The sequence below is a fragment of the Hemicordylus capensis genome, chromosome 17 (assembly GCF_027244095.1).
Source record: "Hemicordylus capensis ecotype Gifberg chromosome 17, rHemCap1.1.pri, whole genome shotgun sequence".
Taxonomy (NCBI): Eukaryota; Metazoa; Chordata; class Lepidosauria; order Squamata; family Cordylidae; genus Hemicordylus; species Hemicordylus capensis.
In genome coordinates, this window is record NC_069673.1 from 14201185 (window position 1) to 14220577 (window position 19393).

At 56.8% G+C, this 19393-nt stretch overlaps 1 protein-coding gene across 6 annotated transcripts; it reads left to right on the top strand.

Annotated features, from left to right (window-relative positions):
- The first annotated feature begins 87 nt into the window (after positions 1-87).
- LRSAM1 (leucine rich repeat and sterile alpha motif containing 1) lies at positions 88-18119 on the top strand. Of its 6 annotated transcripts, none has more exons than XR_008312779.1 (26): positions 89-337; positions 1309-1465; positions 2185-2241; positions 2980-3024; positions 3275-3352; positions 3701-3769; positions 3897-3981; positions 4564-4685; positions 5534-5624; positions 5890-6020; positions 6329-6358; positions 6741-6863; positions 7009-7148; positions 7755-7799; positions 7978-8048; positions 8693-8792; positions 9294-9381; positions 10082-10156; positions 11866-11946; positions 13230-13325; positions 13514-13612; positions 14290-14421; positions 14806-14887; positions 15277-15413; positions 16103-16470; positions 17676-18119. XR_008312779.1 is itself a non-coding variant. In XM_053282227.1 (25 exons), the coding sequence occupies exons 2-25, from the start codon at positions 1394-1396 to the stop codon at positions 16226-16228; spliced, it is 2175 nt and encodes a 724-aa protein (XP_053138202.1). In that variant the 5' UTR covers positions 89-337; positions 1309-1393; the 3' UTR covers positions 16229-18119. The 6 variants fall into 6 exon arrangements, 3 of the variants coding, with proteins under 3 accessions (XP_053138205.1, XP_053138202.1, XP_053138203.1); XR_008312780.1 differs by having other exon boundaries at positions 17679-18119; XR_008312781.1 differs by having other exon boundaries at positions 17857-18119.
- Positions 18120-19393: the final 1274 nt, after the last annotated feature.

Genomic DNA, 19393 nt, shown 5'->3' on the forward strand with positions numbered 1-19393 from the left:
GCAAACCCATTCGCCTTGCTTTTGGCGGCGGACGCCGCGTTCCCGCTCAATAGTCTCGCGAGACTACCCTGGTCTCTCCGCCATGATTGTTGTGGCTGAGGGTCCTGCGCGAAAGACGCCTCGCGCGCCATCTTAGCTGAGGGCGAGAATGAAAAGTGTTTGACCCACGGCGGGGCGACGCTCCGACCTCGGGCCTTTGTGGTGGCGCGGGAAGGAAAGGGTCACTTTACAGGACACGCGCGACATGGGAGCGGGCCTGGGCGGGACTCGAGATCTTCCTGAGGCGGGTCGTCACTTGCGTGGGGGTGCGAGCAAGGAGCGGTGCGGAGATGTGCCGGTAAGTACGGGGCGCGGCAGGGAACACGGCCCAGGTGGGCGGGGCCAGGGTGACAGTTGTCCGCAGGGCAGGGATTGGTGCCAAGGGGCGTGGGCGGGGCTACTCCTCCGGAGCCCCCTCCCTCCTCTGTTTCTGGGTGTGGCCAAAGAGCTTCGCAATCTCGATGCCTCTGCACCCTTAGCAGCTGGCAGGCAGGGGCAGGACCCGACCCAGGCTGCACCGGCTGGGTCCCTGCCTGCCAGAGCCCACAGAATCCCCGCCCCGTAAAGCAGTGGTAAGAGCTCAAGGGTCTAGTTCTCATGGAGGAAGGGTTTCCAGCTGGGGCTGAATCTGTTCTTGTATCAGGCCAGCCCCGGGGAGGGCAAGTGTGATTCTATCACTCTCAGCCTAACCTAATCACTCTGCAGGGTTGTTGTGAGGATAAACTTAAGTACTTCCTCCTTGGAGGAAGAGCGGGATATAAAATGTAAATAATAATAAAATAATAATACCACCTGCCAGGCAGATATTAAAAAATACTGCTTTTTCCTGTTGCTCCGTGTTCATGTGAAGGAAAGCTGCATCTGTTGAATTTGTCAGACCACTGTTAAAGGCACAAAGTCTGTACTCAGCACCTCATCCCCAAAGCGAGCTGTCTTGGGGATGTCCCCTGGGGCCTGCCCTACCTCCTACATCATCCTGTTGCTAAATTGGTGACTACCTACAGAATAATCTTTCTTTCGTCTTCCATGAGCAAGCTCAATTTCCCTGTCTTGCCCTGGCAGGAGGCAGGTGTATTTGGCCCGGGACTCCTCGCTGCCAACCTGCCTTATGCATACACTCAGGGCACTGCTGCCCCTGCGACACTTCTGCTAATGACGGGTTCCCAAAGTGGGTTTTGGCCGGGGTGACATCCCAAGCCGAGCTGGTTGGACAGGAGCATCTGCTTATCAACGCAGCACGTATGTAACCCAGCAGTTCCTGTTGCTCAGGTTGCAGCTCCGGTTGCCACACCTGCCTCTGCGCTGACCATCTTCTGCCACTGAGCTGGGATACGGGAGCAGACACGGCCGGAAGATGTTGCATTTCTTCCGTAAAAAAAAACTCAGCGATGAAGCCCGCAAGCGTCTTGAATACCAAATGTGCCTGGTAAGTTGGGGTGTGGAACGGCGTCCTGAAGGGGAGGTGGACGAGGGGGACCCCCAAGCCAACAGATCCTCCCAGGAAGCTCCATAATCTTAATGGCAGCATCTGGACTTTGCCACTGAGCTGGTCTTGTGGTCGCCAGCATGACTTGTCCCCTTAGCTAAGCAGGGTCTGCCCTGGCAGCCTCTCTCCAGGTCGGCTTGACCAGAGTCACTAATGCTTGCTCACTCACTCACTCACTCACCATGGAAGGGGTCACCCTGCTTCACGTTTGCTGCTGCTGCCACCACTCAGATCTGATTTTGCAGGAACCGAGACCAAAATCTACCTCCTTCCCCTCTTTATTGGGTGCGATTGCCTGGGGCATCGCTTCTGGTATCGTGGGAGAGGAATTTAAACATGCTTGGCTATGCCAAACAACAGGATTTTATTGTTGGAACAAAGGTTCTTTAAGCAGGATGGTTACCAGTTCTAGATGTACATACTTGTCGTGGTTTTGGGGTGTTAACGTCCACGAGATGGTACACAGTTAGGGTACATGCCTTGTTTCTTTACTCCATCATGGGATTCAGGAGCCTTGTTTGGTTACAAGATTTCCGACTAGTCTCCCTTCTGAGGGCTTTGGGGTCTTCCCCAGAACAGGCACTGGTTTTGCTAGAGATGTGGCAGCCTGGGGGGAAACAGGGGGGATCCCAGCTTTACCCCCTTCTGTCTCTCCATAGGCAAAGGAAGCAGGAGCTGACGATATCCTCGATATATCCAAATGTGAACTCTCCGAGGTACATTCTCATGGATGCCAGCTTCCGAACTGAGTTTGCTGGTTTGAGGAAGATTAGGGGCAGGAAGGCAAGCCACCAACAGTGGCTGTTAAGGGAGCGAAGCTCAGCCTGTTCCACTTCCAGGACATGCTTTCGTGTAAAGTCGGGAGATCAGTCTTGGGGGTGCAAATCCATTCAACTGGGCGTTGTTGCCAGCTTGCCAGCTGGAGAATTGTATGGTACCTTTACATTCTCCTTCAGCGGTGGAGGTTATCCAAGTGTAAGTGCTGGCTTTGGAGCAGAGATTTCATGCTCTGTCCCTCAGTGCAGGGTTGCCGGATTATGACCCGCAGATTTGTATTTTCCATTCACAAGAGCAAGAACAGCTGCACAGCAAAAGATTTATTCCAATGTGTTTCAATAGTATACTTTTCAATAAACAATAATGTACATGTCATAAAATATCTGCACGTGCGGGCGTGTTAGAAAATAGGTAAAAGGTATAGCAGGGGACCATACCTTAAAACACAATGTGTTTCAGACAGAAAACGTAACAATCCAAACCATGAAGTCTGCAAAAATTATGATACTCAAAAACATGGGACCTAAAATGAAAATAAATTGCATTAAAAGTTTATATTTAAAGAAAAAAGACCCCATCCTTGCTCTCACAGGAGTGCCTGGAAAAGAGGCTTTTCTAATTATTTTCACTGCATTTTCGGTGATTGATCCTTGCTTTTTTCTGATGTGCACTTTTAGCTGCCCTACGGAGCCTTTACAACCTGTAAGATTCTGCAGAAAAAGGTAAGAGGGGTACTGCCGAGACACTAAAGTCAAAGCTGAAAGCCATCTCTCTAGGCAGTGTGCGTGTGCCGGGAAGTCCCGTAAGCCAGGAGTGTCCAACTCGAGCCTCTCCTGCTGGGGTTGGACTACCACTCCCATCATCCCCAGCCGCACAGCGCTGTGCCGTCTTGAAGATAGTTGTCGTTTTTGAGATACACTGACGCCCAGTGGCAGCCTGTAACGATGTCCCCCCAAACCATTTCTTGCTCAGGTGCTGATTGTGCACACCAATTGCTTGAGCTCTCTGATCCCCAAATCCTGCAGCATCCTGAGTCTCATCACTGTGAAGGTATTGGGGAATTGTGACTGCAGATTATAGGAGGGAAGGAGATGGGGGTCAGCCCAGGTGGGGGCTTGCGGGTCTGGAGGCGAGGGCACGGAACCACAGCCTGCGAGCCGCCGGAAGGGTTCTCTCCGCCCCCGACTCCACCCCACGGCCGGCTTGCTCCTCCCCACCGCCTCAAACCTGCGTCCACTTCAAAAAATCCCAAGCCAAAACTCCCCCGCCCCTGCTTTCCCCTCCCTTCAGAGCACAACGTCCAGAGCCTTATGGAGGGGCTTTGCTGGAAATTGCAGCCCAGCAGCGCCTACAGCAGGGCCAGAGTTGAGCGGCTTTTTCTCTCGTCTTCTCTCCCAGGTTTTAGACCTCCACGACAACCAGCTGACCTCGCTTCCTGCCGATATTGGTCAGTTGGCCTCTCTCCAGGTAAGGAGTTGCCCACGTCCTGGGGGTACCTTTGCTTGGGCAGCGCGAGGGTTGAGACTCAACCCTCCTAGCTCCAGGCAGGTCCTAACAGGCAGCCAATGTTCAGCCCTTCTTCCCGGCCCCCTAGGTCTTAAATGCAGAGAGGAATCACTTGAACAACCTTCCGGATTCCATCGGAGACCTTGTCCAGCTGCAGACCCTCAATGTCAAAGGTAGGAAGGAAGGAAGGAGACGTGGCTTTGCCTCTTATGTGCATATATTTATATAGAATATTTATATACTATTCAACAAGAGCTCTCAAAATGGCTTACGTAGAAAGAGAATTCATGAAAGATGGCTCCCCTGTCCCCAAAGGGCTCACCATCTAAAAGGGAAACATAAGGCTGATACCAGCAAGAGCCACTGGAGGGATGCTGTGTTGGGGTTGGATAGGGCCAGTTGCTCTCCCCGTGCTAAACATAAGAGGATCGCCACTTTTAAAGGTGTCTCGTTACTCAGCAGGGGTATGGGCTTCTGGAAGGAGAGACCCTCTCTAAGTTTCCACAAAACTTTTAATAGTGGGTGGTCCTGCATGGGTTCTAAAAATAGAACCCATGCTGGACTTGGCACCTATCGTGGGAAATGATAAAGTATGCAGCCGAAGTGTGTTTGGGATGCCTGCTGCAGCATCGCGGCCGGTGCTTCTACGCCACGCCAGACCGGGTGCTTGTCTGTACTACAAAGGTGAACTCGTTTTGCAGCAAGGATCGTGTGGCATGTGGAACAACCTAGTCTCTCTTATTTTCCCGCGGCAGCCAACAAGCTGAAAAAGCTGCCGACCACGCTGGGTGGCCTGCGTAGCCTTCGGACCTTAGACGTGAGCGAGAACCTGGTTCGGGAGCTGCCCTTGGTGCTGGCTCACGTCCGGACGCTGGAGGTACATGCGGAAAGCGGCCTCTTGGCTTGGTCTCTTGGTCAGTGCAGCAACACCCAGACCGGGAGATAGGTTGGCCAAGTTGGGGGGAAATATCTGCATCTGCTCGGGTCCATATTCTGCATCGTAGACCAGTTGTTCTAGAATCACGCTAGATGGCCCCAAGTGGAGTAAACAGCTGAGTGTGAAGAGCAAAAGGAGATTGAGGAAGAATAAACAGAAGAAAAATATGTGTTTGCTTCAGTGGCATGTGTTAAGCTTAGTTACAGAGGGGCGTGAGGGGTCACAGGGTCTCTGCCCCAAAGGACTTACAGTCTAGAAAGAGACAAAGCGAGATGACAGAGAAAGGAGAAGGGCTATGGAGGCAGGAACTGGAGCATAGGAGGCTGCCTTATACCAAGTCAGACCCTTGGTCCATCTAGCTCAGTATCGCCTACCCAGACTGGCAGCGGCTTCTCCCAGGTTGCAGGCAGGAGTCTCTCCCAGCCCCACTTGGAGGTGCTGCCAGGGAGGGAACTTGGAGCCTTCTGCAGGCAAGCTGGCAGATGCTCTCCCCAGAACGGCCCCACCCCCTAAGAGGAAATATCTTGCGGTGCTTGCACATGTAGTCTCCCATTCAAATGCAAACCAGGGCAGGCCCTGCTTAGCAGAGGAGGCACCTCATGCTTGCTACCACAAGACCAGCTCTCCTGGCCTGGGGGGAGAATTTCATTGCCTGATTATAAGTGGGAGAACGTTGTCGTAGCAGCAGCTGCAGACACTTGGGTTCGGTTCCAGTAGAATAGGCAGACGGAGGAACGGAACCCAGGAGGAAGGTGGGTTCTGAGGACAGGTTTGGGTCTGTTCTGCAGACGCTGACCCTCGATGCCTCCTCCATGACCTACCCGCCAGATGCCATCTGCAGCACCGGCACGGAAGGCATCCAGCAGTTTCTGTGTGAAGGTGAGCGAGGAGAAGGAGCCCTCTTGGGTGCTGAGAACCAGCCTGGAGGCCTCTCGCCTGGGAAGGGGAGGGAAGCCACACCGTCAGAGCCGCCTGGCCTGGATGTCCTGCCAAGTTCCCCTTCTTCCTCCTAGCTCAGTCCTGCACACACTTGGGGGGGGGGGGCGTCCCGCTCTGTTCAGCGGAGCTTCCTTGGGAGCAAGTGTGTGTGATCCTTTGGTGGCTCCCAAGGAGGTCCGAGACGCTGCGTTCTGGTTTCTTCCAGAATTAGGAATCGAGTACAACCCTCCCTCTCAGTATTTGCTGCCCGTGTTAGAAAGCGACCCAGGGGAGACGGCTGTGGATGGGGTCAGCCGGACGGAGCGCCGATTCGCAGAGAGCGAAGCCGAGTGGCAGGTGAGAGCCGGCCGGGATGGGTGGCTGCTGCTTCCGGGGGGTGGGAAACCCAGAGGGGTCCTGGTGACCCACATCTTGTGGCAGAGAGTTGCACCAGTTAGTTCTGCGCTGCGCAAAGGAGGATTCCTCTCATCCGTGCTGAACGTCGGCCACCCAATGACATTGATTGGCAATAGGTTCTAGCATTCGTAGAGAGGAAGAACTTCTCTTCTTTCTCCCCACTGTGCCTCCTTTTCTAAACCTGCACCATTTCCCCTCTCTTACGACCTCAGTCAGGTTTTGCCTTCTTCTTTTTGCTTTCTTTTCAGAACAAATTCCTGGACTATGAGAAGAAAAAGGTACGCGCTTGTCTCTTCCTTTTGGCAAACCAGTTCACGTTCCTGTTTGCACTCAACAGGCAGCTATTCAACATGTGCTGCTTTTCTTGGCAGTGGAGAGGGGGGGAGGGATGGTGGATTTCTGCCTATCTTGCCAGCTGTTAAGGGTGCAGAAGATGTAAAGACCACTCTCTTAAAAAAGGGAGTGGGGGGGAGAAGCATTTTATCCTGAAGTGGTATAGTCCTCACCCAGGTTCTGTGGAGTGGTATAGTCCGACACAGGGTGTCCCCAGGAGCAATGCCGCTTCCGCTGGCGAGAAGCGGGCCCGAGTCCCGCCCTGCCGCAAGCGGCATGCGGTGGATTGAGTGTGCTGACGGAGCCCTCTGCCCGTCCCCCCGTTAGGAGCAGAAGATGCAGGAGAAGCTGGAGTTTGAGCGCTGGCTGGACCTGGGGCAGAGGGAGCAGGCGCAGCTGATGCACCAGAGCCAGGCGCAGAAAGGGGAGATCCTGCAGAGCATGAAGGAGGTAACGCTGCCCACCGCCAGGGGCGATGGGAGAGGCTCCGGGTGGCCACCGTGCAGGGGACCGTCTCCTCCTCCTCCTCCCTGGAGGCGGCCCGGGGCCCGGCTGCTGACTGATTCAGCCCCCCCGGTTTTCCCTGGGACCCCAGGAGCAGGTGAGGCTGGAGCAGGGCCTGACGCGGCACCAGCAGCGCCTGGGGAAAGAGCGCCTGCAGCTGCTGGAGCAGCTGAAGCAGATGGAAGAGGGCGTCGGCGGCCGGATCCAGAAGCTGCTCGAGGAGAATCAGAGGTATGGTGGGGACGGGCGGCAAGGCGAGGGAGGGAGAGAAGCAGAGGCGCTCGGAAACGGAGAATTCGAGGAAGGGGAAGGAAAGGGCAGGGCAGACTTCCATGACACTGCATTGTTTACCTGAATCCAAGAAATGCCCCCCATTTCTTTGATGTTAGAAATTGGAGTGGGGGGTCATCTTAATTTCAGTGTTGTCTTGTGCATAAATACAAGGATAACCTGCATTTTGCCACTGTTTTTCAAGGGGGTTGCCTTAATTTCAGTTGTGTTCTGTTCTGGATGGGATGGAGTGATGGATTCTGCCTGTCCTGCCAGCTGTTCAAGCTGCAAAAGATGTAAACCCGCCCCCCCAAAATCCAACAACCCCACAGAGAGAGAAACATTTTATCCTGCAGTGGTATAGTCCCCACACAGGTTGTCTGCTGGAGTGGTACAGTCCTCACCCAGGGTGTCCACAGGGGCGGTACGGCCCTGATACGTTTTCTTCTGCTTGCGAGAAGGGTCTGACGGTGTCTTTGGCTGGTGGGGAGTGGGCCCAGGTCCCGCCCTGTCAGGTGGCTGTTGCCTTCCCTCACCCAATCGCGCTCTCTGCTTTCCTCCTGCCAGGCAAAAGCAGAGCTCCGAGATCCTTAAATCCCTGGAGAATGATCGGTGAGTTGCCTGGGGCCTGTCGCTGAGCGGGAGGGCGCCCGCTTGGCAGGCAGAAGGTCCCCGGTTCAACGCCCAGCACCCCACCCCGCACTGAAGGATGCTCTGGCGGCAGAGCTGGGGCTGTGAGAGAAGAAACATGCAACCCCCCGCGGGGCTCACCCGCCCGCGTTGCTTGCAGGATCCGGATGGAGCAGCTGATGGCCATCACGCAGGAAGAGGCGGAGCAGCTGCGCCAGAGGGAAGTCGCCGGTGAGTGTGCCGAGGGGTGGGCCGCCCACCCTGGGTTGCCCGGAGCGAAGGCTCTGCTCTCGGTTGCCGGGGGCCGTCCAGCCAGGCTGAGGCTGCGGCAAGCAGATCTTGGGGAGCAGAGGCAGGGGCGTAGGTAGCCAGCGGAGGGGGTTCTCCGGCCAGGCCAGGCACCCCGCTGGACAGAGGGGCTGGCTTCCCAGAGCTCCAGGGCTCCTCTCAGGGGCTGACAAGCTCGAGTTGCTCCAGGTCTGTTGGGGCTTTCGGGGCTGGGGAACTGGGCTGGGGCGCACGCATCCCCCTGGCCAGAGTCCAGGTGGGTCCCAAGACCTGGATTCTTAGGGAGGGAACGGAGCGTTGGTGTTGCTGACAGCAAGGCCCAATCAACCATGAGTCAGGGAGCCTCCCTTAGGGTTGCCTTGCAAATATGATACGTTATATTCTCTCCTTCCTCTGCCAACACTGGAAGCAGCCAGGTAAGGGGAACAGAATCCCGGCCGCTTCCCAGTGTGTTTTCCTGGAAGGTTTGCGGCCGTCATAACGTGCAGGAGGGAGCAGTTTTCCAACAGTTTCTGGTCCGCGCAGAAAGCAGAAGAGACCCCCAGTTGGGAAGGACGCTGACACTCTTCCGTTTTCCCCCTCCCCAGCGGCTATGCAGCAGATGCTGGCGGAAACCTACAAGAACAAGATCATCCAACTCGCTTATGAATCGCGCCGGCAAGATCTCGTCAACCAGACCTATTCCAGGTACGGCCAGACCGAGACCGGCTTGCAAGGCAGGAAATGGTTTATTCCCCCTTTTTTTTGTTAATCCTCGTCTTCCTCCAGAGAGCTCTGGGGAGTTCAAGACACACGTGTGTCTGTTTTCCTCCTTCCCTCTGCATTTTATTCTCATCACCACCCTGTTAGGTAGGTTAGGCTGAGAGAGAGCGGCGGGCCTGAGGGCATCCAGTGAGCCGTTGTGGCCGAGGCTGATGGGAGCTGTAGTCCAGCCATATCTGGGGGCCTCAAGCGAGGTCATGGAGTGCGTGGTTCTTCTCTCCCCTCCCTCTGGCATCCAAGGGCCCCCGACCTGCCAGGGGCAAAGAGCATGGCTGACGGAATCCCTCATTCTCCGGCCAGCCCTGGGTCCACCACGTGCCTGGACTGGCCGCATCTGAAATGGGTGACCCCCAGGTTGGCACCGTGGCTCGGTCTGCCCTCGCCTTGCGTTCAGCCTCCGAGAGCCCGGCTCTCTCTCTCTTGCAGCCTCGCCAAGATGGACCAGAAATGCCAGCGGATCCTGGCCTGGCAGCAGATGGACCAGAACAAAGCCATCAGCCAGATCCTGCAAGAGGTAGTGCTGAGCGCCAGAGGCAGGGAGGGGGGCGGCTTGAGAGAGCCTTGCTGGACGGACCTGACCAGAAGTTCCTTCTAGTCCAGAATCCTGCCCTCTCCACCAGCCAGCCAGCTGTTTCTGGGGGCTCCCAAGCCGGACACGGAAGGGGCGAGCCACCCCACTCATATTTGCCCAGAGGCAGGCAGGACTTTGCCCTTGGAGGCTCCTGTCAAGCTAGTCCGGCCAAATATGCTTTGTGTGTTTTGTTACATTTCTCTGCTGCCATCCACCAGTGTCCCATGGCGCTTGGCAAGGAGCAAAATGCTAAAGCCCTATTTGAAACCAAGCATTAAAGCCATTAAAAGTGTAAGACAGCAACAACAATAAAAACAGCTTACAACTGGCCCCAGGCTTCCTTAAAGGAACTGTCTTGAGAACGGTCTTCGAAGCTGCCGGAGATGGGGAAGAAGATCCCCTTTTGGAGGGACTCCGACTCCTCCTCAACACATTAGAGGTCTGGTCACCAGAGGCCGCTTCAGCCTGGTAGAGCACGGATGCAAGAGGTCCCGGGTTCAAATCCCTGGTTAGCAGGGCTAGGAAAGGCCTTTCTCGGCCAGAAGCCTTAGGAGCCACTGCCAGTCAGTGTTTGGCAAGACTCCGCGAGGTGGACCGAGGGTCTGGCTCGGTAAACGGCAGCTTCTCCCTCTCCGTCTTCCAGAGCGAAATGCAGAAAGCGGCCTTTGAAGCCCTGCAGGTGAAGAGAGACCTGATGCACTGCCAGATCCGGAATCAGGTGAGTGGCAAGGGGGATTGGGGGCAGGGCGGCCGGCCGGCTCACGCCTCCCTGTCCAGGCACTCTCCCTCAAGCACCCGGGCCGGCAGGGCCAGGCGCGTTGCGAACCCCACCCCCCTCTCCTGGGGGGGCCAGTTAGGGGCGCACCCCGTCATCCGCAAGAGGCTCCATCCCATCTCCATCTCACAGCGGTCCACAGAAGCATGAGCATCACACGGCTGCGGTTGTGTTCTTTTTAAGTTTTCCGTTTCCACTTGGCTCCACTCCATGCTGGCAGACATGAAGCGCCATCCCTGGGCACCAGGTCCCCTCAGTGGAGCACGCTGTTGCCCGAGGTTTGAGGTGGCAGGTTCTTCCACACTCTCCTCCCCGCCGCCCAGTCCAGCCCCCCCCCAAGCCCCCAGTCTTCTGTCCCCGGAGAGGATTTCCGGACGGTGCTGGGAGAAGCTCTTCGTGGACTCTTCTCTATTTTGGTGGCTTTTGCTGTGGCAAGTTTTAGTTCCTGTCAAATCCTCCGGCCTTTTCTGGGAGCTCCGTTTCCCCCACTCGGTGCTCAGGACTTGTCGGGGAATCTCAGGCTGGCTCTCCTCCTCCTCCTCCTCTTCCTTTCCCGAGTGGCAAGGTGCACCTTTACCTGCCACTGCGTCCCAGTTTGTGGAAACGCGGGAACAGCTGAGAGGCTGAACAGAGATCTGAACATAGGAAGCGGCCACATGCTGAGTCAGACCCTTAGGCTATCTAGCTCAGGATTGTCTGCACTGACTGGCAACGGCTCTCCCAGGTTCCAGGCAGGGGTCTCTCCCAGCCCTACCTGGAGATGCTGCCAAGGATTGAACTGGGGACCTTCTGCATGCAAAGCAGAGGCTCCATCACTGAGTTGTGGTGCCACCCCAATCCAGATCAGCGGCTGAGGGGAAGGAAGGAGCCCTTGTCCCCAGAATCGGGATCTCGGACAGAGGCGTGTCTCACACAATCACTTTGAACCTGGGTTTAAGGTTGGCAGCCGGCATTAGCTTGTCTGTGTGAACCCACACCAAGGCAGGGAATCTCCGATCCATCGTGGGAGACAAACTGATATGTCTGTCATCTTGGCATGGGTTCACACAATCACACAAACCGCGGCTGCTGACTTTAGACCTGGATCCAAATGGTTGCGTGTGCCAGGCCAGATCAAGTTTTCCCAGGGAACTTCTGCATGTGAAACAACGGCTGTGCCCTTGACGTGTGACCGACCTCCCCAGAGTTGTGCGCATACAAGTCAGTCATACTCTTGGTCCACGTTGGCCAGTATCCCCTACCCTGACAGGCAGCAGCTCAGCAGGATCCTGGGCAGAGAAAGGCCTTTTCCACCACCTGCTCCCTGAGCACCTTGGAATGAGGGAGCTATCCGGGAGCGAATCACTTCCTCCCCTTTTGAGAAGGGGTCAGGATGCTGCCCCTGCCACACATTCCCTCAGGCCTATTTAGCTTAGTGAGCGCTTAACAGTTCTCCTAGAGCAGGGTTCCCCCTCCTTGGGTCCCCAGACACTGGACTACACCTCCCATCGTCCCCTGCCTCGCGGTGGCAAGGGGTGATGGGGGTTGTAGTCCAACTTCTGGGGACCCGAGGCAGGCCAACCCCTCGGCAAGAGCCGCCGTCGAGGCAGCTGAGCTCTGCATCCGTTTTCCAATGCCGGTAAACCCTGCCTCCTCTTTCGTCTTCTGCCTAGATTAAGCTAATAGAGAAAGAGTTACTGCAGCTGACACAGCTGGAGTTAAAGAGGCAGCAGCTGGACACAGAGGCGCTGCAGGTACGTCGGGTCTGCCGGGGCCTCGCTTGGGATCTCTCTGCCCGCTTCTTGCTTCTTGTCCCCTCTGCCTGGCTGGGTGCTGAGTTAGGGGGCCGGGCCGGAGTCGCCCACTCTCTGTTTCCCAGGTTTGGGGCTTTCCCCAAACACACGGCCAGTCTCGAAGCTCTGGAGCCATTGGCGGGCCTGGTAGGGATCTCCATCTCCGAGGGCATAAAAAGAGCCTTCCGGATCAGGTCCCTGGAGGCCCATCTCGTCCAGCAACCTGTTTCCCACACTGGCCTCCCAGATGCCTCTGGGGGGCCCGAAGGAAGGAGGTGAAAGCACGCCCTCCTCTCTCCTGCTGTTACTCCCCTGAGGCTGGGATTCTGGAGGGTCCTGCCTCTGAGCCTGGAGATCGCCCAGAGCCATCAAGATTGTAGCCGATAGGCCTGCCCTCCATGAATCCGTGCCCAAGAACCTAGCCCTCTCCTAGGTGCAGAGAGCCAGGAGAGGGCCCCCGCTAACCATTTCACATTCCTTTCCACAATCGGCTGCTGCTTTCCCCATGGTTTGTGTGTGTGGTCTTTTTGTTTGTTTGTTTGTTTGTTTGTTTGTTTGTTTGTTTGTTTGTAAAGCCACTCAAGAGCAACATCCCCCCCCAAAAGAAAGACACTTCATCTCTCTGGTAGCATCCTGCTCTCTTCAGCAGGGAAGCTGGGACTGTGTGGGGGGTGTTTTTTTCTTCCTTTATTCACACTTTCCAAGAGAAAGTAGAGAGCAGTTTTAGAAAAGCTCGCGTTTCTGGTCCTTTGACGGCCGAGCCATGCCTGAGGATGCCCCGTGTGGAGCTCCTGGCCCTTCCTGGGGGCTGAAAGAGTAAATTCTGCAAACTTCTGCCAGTGCGCCTGCTTTGCATGATGTAGACTGCAGAATCTGGCTGTTCCTTGGCACAGACGTTTGAAGTGCAGAGTGCAACACGCCTCCAGGCATAGCGGGAACCTAGGAAGCTGCTGTCTACTGAGTCAGACCCTTGGTCCATCTAGCTCAGGATTGTCCACTCTGTCCAGCAGCGGCTCTCCGGGGTTTCAGGCAGGAGTCTCTCCCCATCCTATGTGGAGATGCTGCCAGGGATCGAACTGGGCGGAGGGTTCCCTGTGGGGGGGGGGTGTGTCTCAGCAAGGATTCTGCCCAGCCTCCCTCGTCCGACCCTGCGCTGTGGGCTTTTGAGATTTTGGGACGTGGGGGGGGTCCAAGGAGACCGAGCTCAGACTGACCCGCCTGTGCGACGGCGCTGCCTTTTCCAGGAGGCGATCGCGGACCAGCGGCGGGCTCTCACCTACCTGCTGCAGCAGCTGCTGAAAGAGAAGAAGCAACGGGAAGAAGAGCTCCAGGAGATCCTGGTAGGGGCGGCCGGAGTGATCAACCCGCAGGCTTGGGGGCGGGGTCCAGGGGTGGGGCTGTGGCATCACCCCCTTGGCGTGGAGAGCTCCTTGCTCACGTGGCTTGCCATTGTGGTGTGTGGTTAATCCATGCCCACAATGTCCAGCATGCTATGAATAGGGAGTCTCTCTCTCTCTCCCTCTCTCAGCGCGAGCTGGAGGCCAAGAGTGAGACCAAGCAGGAGAACTACTGGCTGATCCAGTACCAGCGCCTCCTGGACCAGAAGCCCCTCTCGCTCCAGCTGCAGGTGAGCCCGTCGGTCGCACCCACTCGGCTCTACTGCTCGCCAGCCCCGTGTTTTTGCCAGGGCTGCAGCGTTTAGATCGGTGAAAGGGTTAGAGAGATCTGCCTTGCAGCATGTTCGGAGGCTCCCCCGAGGAAATGGGCAGCAGGTGTTTGACAAAATATCTCTGCTTTCTATCAACGTGCTTGTTTCAGCTGCAGATGGCAAGCACCATGTTTGAGAGGCATTCCTTGTCTTTCTCACACACAATGGAGAAGGCCTCTTCTTAGGTGATGCCCGTGGCAACATGTGCATGCATTGGTCTGCCAGTGGGTGGCCGGTGCCATCTTGGGAGACATAATCCTCCTCCTCTCCACAGAGAGGCAAGGCTGAACCTTTATGTTCAGAGGTTCTTCTAATTCCAATCTGGGAAGGGGAGGTATTCTTTTTCTTTCTTGCACACAAGAGGGAATGCCTCTCCTGAGCTCATGCCTACGGGCAACATATCAGTACATCCTCTAAGAACAAAGAAAGATCTCTGTCTCGGGTTTCCCCCGTCCACACATTTATGCAGATCTGATTGATTAAACTGCTACCGTTTGCACAATTAATCCACCCGACAGCAGTGCCGCCCTGCACCTTCGGAGCTCCATGGGGCTCAGCAAGCAGGCTGGCAGCATGCCTCTTCCTCTCCTTTGCAGGAGGAGGGTCTGGAGCGGCAGCTGGTGAAGCTGTTGACTGACCTCTCGGCCGAGCAATACGTGCCCATCTTTGCTCACCACCGGATCTCTCTGGAAATGCTCTGCTCCATGGACCCCAGTGACCTGGCAAAGGTGTGGGGCGCACAGTTGCTGCCTTGTGGTCTGAGACTGCAGGGCTGGGGAAGGGGGCGGGGAAGGGAACAGTTGTCCTCTGAGTTGCCCTCTTTCTAAGAGAAGAACCCTCAAACACCAAGGCTCTTCTCCGTAGCCACAGAGATGGGGCCAGGGAAGGTGGCCGTCTTCATGCCCGCTTTCTGGGCATGCTGGCCGGCCATCATACAGGAAGCCGGGTGCCATGCTGTGGCATCCGCCATTGTCACACTCTGGGGCCGCACGGCCTTGCAGTGAGCAGGCCAAGCCTCGAGCCGGGCGAGCGGGCGGAGGGGAAGGCTTCCTCGTGGAGAGGGGTGCAGCATTCAAAGCAGCCTCTCCCCATCTCCTGGCTTCTTCCTACAGATCGGAATTGCCGAAAGGGGCCTCCAGCAGTCCATCATCCGGAGGGCCCGGGAGATACACGCCGTGGCTGTCACCATACCAGGTAGCGCCGGTCTGTTTTTTCTCCCTTTCCCTCCACTCTGGTTCAGGGCCCCTTCCCAGGAGAAGCTGCTGCCTTGTAACACGGCCCAACGCTTATATTTTAATCCCGGTATCAGGAGACTGGTCCCCTGCACCCTTCCGTCCCCAAAGGGTGGTTAAGCAAATCAATGAAAAACTCACTTCCAGAGGAGTGGCTGCTGCAACTTCTATTTATGTACCGTTTTTCACGTCCCCCCCCCAAAAAAGGTCCTCAGTTTATATAGAAAGTGAACAGCAAGGCACTGGTGTGTTGGCCTGCAGCAGAGAAACCAGGGACGCCTCCCTCTCCTCTGAGCACTCGGGGGGGCTCTCCTTCCCCGGCCTCTCAGCCTCTCTCCCGCTTGCTTACAGAGCTCCTCAAGCCGGCGGACGAGGGAGGCCCGGCCCCTTCAGCGCCCAGGGAAGAGCCTCCCAGCAGCGCCGGATCCCCATCTGCCCCTACGCTGGAGGAGCGGCACTGCGAGTGTGTGGTGTGCATGGAAAATGAGGTGGGCCTCCCACTCCTGCTCCTCAAAGCCCTGGACCGAGAGAGGCTGCAGGGCATGGCCCTCCTTTGGGCAGCTTAAAGTTGCTTAAGAAAAAGAGAGAGAGATCCAGCACCAAACCCGAACTCCAAAACAGATGGGGCATTAGACCCAGGGGCCACCCCATGAAACTGGAGATCGGGAAATAATAGGACCGACAACAGGGAGTACTTTTTCAGACCGCGCAGAATTAATCTATGGAATTCCCTGCCACGGGGTGTGGTGATGGCCACCAGCTTGGATGGCTTTCAAAGGGGCTTGGAGAAATTCATGGAGAACAGGGCTACCAGTGGCTACTGGTCTGGTGGCTGTGGGCCACCTCCAGCCTCAGAGGCAAGACGCCTCTGAATCCCAGTTGCAGGGGGGAAACAGCAGGAGAGAAGACATGCCTTTGCCTCTTGCCTGTGGGCTCCTCAGAGGCATCTGGTGGGCCACTGTGCGAAACAGGATGCTGGACTAGATGGGCCGCCTTGGGCCGGATCCAGCAGGGCTCGTCTGATGTTCCGCCTTCATCTCCTGCTTGTGGGCTTCCCAGAGGCACCTGGCGGGCCATTGTGGAAAAAAGGAGGCTGGCCTAGAGAGATCCTCCTGGGCGCCTGATCCAGCAGGGCTGTCCTTACGTTGTGTGTCTCTCTCTCTCTTCCTCCCTTCAGGCTCAAGTGGTCTTCCTGACCTGCGGCCACGTCTGCTGCTGCCAGACCTGCTCGGAGGCCCTGCGCAGCTGCCCGCTCTGCCGCAAGGAGATCACCCAGCGCATCCGCCTCTTCCACAGCGGCTAGCCCCGGGGGGTGACGGCGGCGGCCCGGGGGAGGCCTGCAACTTGCACTACCTCCTTGCACTTCGTACCTTGCCCGCGTCTTGTCGTCGTCGTCGTCCTTGTTGTGCGCGCACGGAAGCATGGCCGCCAACCCCTGCCCTCGTGTCCTCGGCAAGCAGCCCCAGCTCGCCGGCCGTCCCGGTCGCCGCTGTTCACGCCAAGATGGAGGCGCATGCCAGCTCTGGGTGGAGAGCCTTTGCAGAGGTGCGTTGGCATGGAGAAGAGTCTTGCCTTTCCTTCAAGCAAGCGTGCCAAAGCCGTGGGAGCCAGCCAGAGAGTTTCCGTAGCTTGCAGTCTGAAGTCCCCCGGGGCCAACCTGGCCGCTTTCTGGCTTGGGGGCAGGCGTAGCTGCCTGTGCCCCACCTTGAAATGGGACCCGAGCAACGAATTGATCCCGTGGCCCAAGCAGGGCCCGGGCAGGCGTCTGCCCTTTGTACCAAGAACTGGCAGGAAAGCCGGGAAACCAACCTTTCCCCCTCCCCACACTGGAGGCGGCAAGGGGGCAGCCCTCCCGGGTTGAGCAGAGAGGCTGCCGTCCCTGCCCTCCTCTGGCCCTGGGTGGGTCAGGCCAGCCAGCGCTCTGGTTGGGCGGAGACTGCCCCGCCAGCTGCTGGTCCCTTGTTTCCCTGCTCTCAGCTGTTGGTTAATGGCCCCTCTCCGTTAATCATCGGTCAGTCCCTGGCCTTTGGCTGCCAAGTGGGTGCCTCCCCCAGATGAAGCCAGTGGGCACCTGTCAGGGCCGGCTGCTTCCCCGCCAGGAGCAAGAAGCAACTGGGCAACCCGGGAGGCCACCGGGACGTCTCCGCTCCCGTCTCCCCCGCAGCTTGGCCTGGCCTCCCAGGGAGGGAGCAAGCGCAGGGATGCTGAGAAGGGCAGGGCCCAAGGACATCGAGGCCAGAGCAAGGCCAAGGGCCCCCAAAGGGCGATGGCGTCCTGGTCTGGCAGCTGGGGGCCCCTGCCCTCTGATGGCTGGAGAGCAGGGATGAGAGCAGCAAGGTCTGGGGTGCAGAGCCCCTCAGAAACCAGGGAGAAAGCAGACATCACCCCCCTGGCCAGTGCTGTCTGCAGCGGAGAAAACCCCGCTTTGAGGCAGGCTTCCCTAGAGAGGCTTTTTGGGCCAGTCTCTGTCTCTTCACTGGGTTCCAGCTCTTCTGTTTTGCTCCCCTCCACAAAGGACGGTGCAGCCACGCTGCATTCCTTGGGCATCTGCTGAGGTGCCGGTTGCATCATGCATGGTGCCCCCAGCCAAAGATTAGCTAACACGTTGCTCTCTGTCTCCCCAGCCACTGGGGAGAAGTTTCGGGATCCCCTTTCCCCTCAACAGAGCCGGCGTGACGCCTCTGTTTGAGTCTACCCCGCCCGTGTGGTTCCCATGCCTTTGCCGATTCTTACCTTGCTCTCTCCCCCAGCAGCTCCAAACCCTGCCTCCTAGTGACTTTGTGCTCTCCTCCAGCTCACATCGTACATCCCCGATTTTAATCGAGCTTTTTGAACCCCCCAAACAATTCTGGGAGTCGTAGTTCTCCCAAGGGCGCTGGGAATACTCTGAGGTGCTTTACAGAGAACTACACCTCCCAAACTTCCATGCAGGGAAGCCATACCTGTTGAACCAGATACAGGCCCTTCACTCTCGCTGCACCCTCGGCAGGAAGTGTTGAGCACCTCTGCCTCCCAAAGGCGCTGCCAAAGGGAGGATGAACAAAGCTGCACAGCCACGTTCGGACAGCCACAACAGGTTAGCCGGGGCCGTTTGCCGCCATGTGTCTTGCATGAATCTCTGTGTCCCAGTCTTGGCCCATTTTAAGTGCAATTGTCTCATGTATCCAGGAGAGAAATAAAGAGTTGGAAACTCATTGGTGTTGCTCCTTCGTTAGGCAGTCAAGGTCAGAGCCCTCGGTCAGGCAACAACACTTCCGTAGACTGGTTCTTAGGAGGGCTACGGCATAATCCACTCATCAGTTAGATCAGGCATTCCCGACCTCAGCTCCCCCAATGTTACTGAACTAGGGATCTGGTCTTGTAGTAGCAAGCCTGAATTTTCCTCTTTGCTAAGCAGGGTCTTCCTTGGTTTGCACTGGGATGGGAGACAACACGGGAGCACTGTAAGATGTTTTCCTTAGAGGACAGGGCCATAGCTCAGTGGAAGAGCATCTGCATGCTTGCATGTAGAACAGCCCTGCTCAGCTGTTCTAGCCCCCACCCCGCCAGCTGTTTTGGAACTACAACTCCCATAATCCGCAGCCACAGTGGACAGTAGCCAGGGATTATGGGAGTTGTAGGCCAACATCTGCAGGAGGGCCGAAGTTGAGCAGACCTGATGTAGAAGGTTGCAGGTTCACTCCCTGGCAACATCTGGTAGGGCTGGGAGAGACCCCTGCCTAAAACTTTGGAGAGCCATTGCCAGTCAGTGTAGACAATACTGAGCTAGATGGACCAAGGGTCTGACTCAGTATGAAGCAGCTTCCTACGTAAAAGATTTTTCTGGGATTTCTTGGGCCGAATTGCCATCTTAAATAGGCAGGTTTAGCAGGGAGCAAACAAAAATGCGATTTCTGACAAGGCAATTTCTGATCAAGAGCAGAAAGGGTGGCTCTCCCAGTGAGGAGAGGGATGTCCCTGTTTTGATCTCTGCAACACTGGAGAGCGTGCCACTCCAGTGGCGGGCTGTACCTTGGCTTCTCGTAACCTCTTCGCAGAAAAAAGCCCCACTGGTAGCCGAGAGTCCGACACAAACAAAACTTGTCTTGGGTTAACAAGTCATCGATTAAGTATTAAAGTTCGGCCTCGACGGGGCTGGGGCAACGAGGCCGGCCCTTATTTGTCAGCCAGCGGCCCTCCATTAACACACGGACCCCTCATTTAGTCAGGCCTCACAACGGCGTGCAGCCAACTCTGGCAACTCAGCCTGCCCTCCTGGTGGCCTCGGTCCTGTGAGTGCTGAAAGCGAGAGGAGATCGCCCTGGAGAGAGGATAGGCCGGCGTGGCGGAGCGTTTCCTCCGAAGGGGCCGAGAGGGGTACGGTTTGCTTTGGGCCGCCACGAGTTGGCGAGGGGGGTCTTCAAATGAGCAGACAGCCCTGCGGCTGCAGACTCGGGAAGCTGCCGTGACGCCAGCAGGAATTAGGACG

Coding starts and splice junctions, on each gene's coding strand:
- LRSAM1 (XM_053282227.1), top strand. CDS start 1,394: ATGTTGCATTTCTTCCGTAAAAAAAAACTCAGCGATGAAGCCCGCAAG. Junction 3,025..3,274: donor GTAAGATTCTGCAGAAAAAG/GTAAGAGGGGTA, acceptor TTTCTTGCTCAG/GTGCTGATTGTGCACACCAA. Junction 5,625..5,889: donor CCAGCAGTTTCTGTGTGAAG/GTGAGCGAGGAG, acceptor GGTTTCTTCCAG/AATTAGGAATCGAGTACAAC.